The 2,045-nt window shown below is 46.4% G+C and overlaps 1 protein-coding gene across 8 annotated transcripts in view; it reads right to left on the minus strand.

The window, feature by feature from the left end:
- Positions 1 to 2,045, minus strand: part of CADPS (Ca++-dependent secretion activator) — a 524,321-nt gene that overhangs the window by 165,629 nt on the left and 356,647 nt on the right. For all 8 annotated transcript variants that reach the window (XM_012642835.1, XM_012642705.1, XM_012642642.1 and 5 more), the window contains one exon: positions 269 to 377. In XM_012642835.1, the coding sequence (XP_012498289.1) occupies positions 269 to 377 (109 nt within the window). The remainder of the gene's footprint in view (positions 1 to 268; positions 378 to 2,045) is intronic.

Genomic DNA, 2,045 nt, shown 5'->3' on the forward strand with positions numbered 1-2,045 from the left:
AGAAAAATGCTTTATTATTTCTTTTTTGGTTTTAAAGCAGAGAATCCCTTGAGTAAAACCAAAGCCCTAGGTTGGGATAGCATTTTATCAGCCAGGATGGAAACTCCATGAGATCGAGGACTGTGGCTGTCGTGGTCACCGGTGAAACCCTTAGTAAATGAACGGACTTAGCGCCTAGCATGGAGCAGGTGCACAGCAAATATGAGCTGACATTGATTTGGGAAGGTCGAGAGTTCTGTGAGCTCATGCCTGGAGGGTAGGCAGATACCTGGCTGGGGGTCGGTGTAATCCACAGTGTAGCCATCCAGTTGCAGAAGTTCCTGGGGCTCTGCTTTCTTCTCCCGATAACTGCACATGGCAAACGTGTACTGGCTGACCTGGCAAGGAAAAGCAGGTGGTGAGGTTGGTCCCCTAGAGCCCGTTTTCCCCAAAGAAACCCTCCCCCATTTAACTGTGCCCTCTCCCCCGAGGCTCTGGACTCAGTGGCTGGGTTCAAATTGAATTTTGCTCTCTCCTGGCTTTGTGACTTTGAGAAGTTACTTAACCTCACTGGTCCTCTGTTACCTCATCTGTAGAGTGGATATAATCTTAGATGGTACCTTACTGGCTTATTATAAGGATTGTATGAGTGTACACATGGAATACACTTAGAATCTGTTCCTGGCACTTAGAAGTGCTCAATAAGTGTCAGCTATTATGATTATTGCTGTTGTTATCATAACCAGGTTAAGTGACATGCAATTGCCATTTTTGTAGGTTGATAGCAATTTTATAGGTTCTGTGTAACATGACTGCAGCCCTGGCTGAGACTGCCATGCTTGCAGATACAACAGGGGCTGAAGTTAGAGAGTACTAGACATTCATTTGTTTATGCCTTTTTATTCTAGCATTTTGTTTTTGCAGCATTTTGCTTGGCATCAAGCTACACATTCCACCCCGCTCCCCTTGCTTTCCTCCCACTGAAGGGGTGCTTTTGGTTGCTTTGAAAAGTCTTCTCTTCATCTCAGACAAGGGCAGGAATGACATGCTGTCAGAAGCAATGAGCACCCTATCGCTAGGTGTCAGTCACAGTAGAGCAATCCTCAGCCCCCAGTGGCATGGCTGTTGTCACTGGTGCCCTAAGTGGCAGCCCTCACTCCATCGACATGATCCAGGGCAGTGCAGGGCGGGTGCTCGCAGCTGCAGGCCGGCCTTCAGGACCCTGTCGCCACCGTGCTTCCAGACCCAGCGTGTAGACTTAGCGTTTCTGCATCTGGCTCATCTGCAAGGAGCCTGCAGGAAAGTAACATCCTCCCAGCTTTGAGCTAAAAGCTCTTGGGCACATTTACCATCCACGGATGTCAAATGTCTTGGTGAAGGAGTGCCACATCCCTCATCCCTTAGTTCTCTTTATTGAAAGAGGCATTTTCTAAGTGAACTTTGATCCCAGCTGAAGACATTTTGAGTCTCCTCTATGGTAAGGTTTGCCTTTTTTTCTTTAATGGTAATAAGAAATCGGCACTCTTGAGCCCTACACCCATCTGCAGCGTGGTGTGGGGCTTGGAGGTCCCAGTGGCGAGATGAAGGCTGTCCACAGAGAAGGTTTTGGTGGTTGGTTTATGTGTTGCTGCCCTCTGTTGGCTCCTGATGAAAACTTTACCACCCCCTTGGGATTCTTTACAGAGCTCAGGGTTTGCAGAACCTGCTCCTTCCATTGCAAGGCCAAGGGAAATATACAACAAGGTCACTAGGAGTATTTTCACAAGGGAACATGTATTCATTTTGTGTAATAAGCAGAACAACCAATAACATACTCTTCTCCTAAAATGGAAGGATAAGAGTGTAAGCGAGGGGTCCCATAGGCCTGAGGTCCAATCCCAGATCTGATAAGCTGTCCCTTTTCTAAGCCTCAGAGTCCTCATCTATATTTTATCTACATCTTGTTGTTACTGGAGGATTAACTGAGCTTTATACACCAGGTGTGATACCCACAGAGCAAACGCTCAATATATGCATTTTTATAAACAGCTTCCTTGTATTTGACACTAACATTCTATAATAATACA

This window comes from Propithecus coquereli, unplaced genomic scaffold (genome assembly GCF_000956105.1).
Source record: "Propithecus coquereli isolate 6110/MARCELLA unplaced genomic scaffold, Pcoq_1.0 Scaffold1, whole genome shotgun sequence".
NCBI classification, from domain to species: domain Eukaryota; kingdom Metazoa; phylum Chordata; class Mammalia; order Primates; family Indriidae; genus Propithecus; species Propithecus coquereli.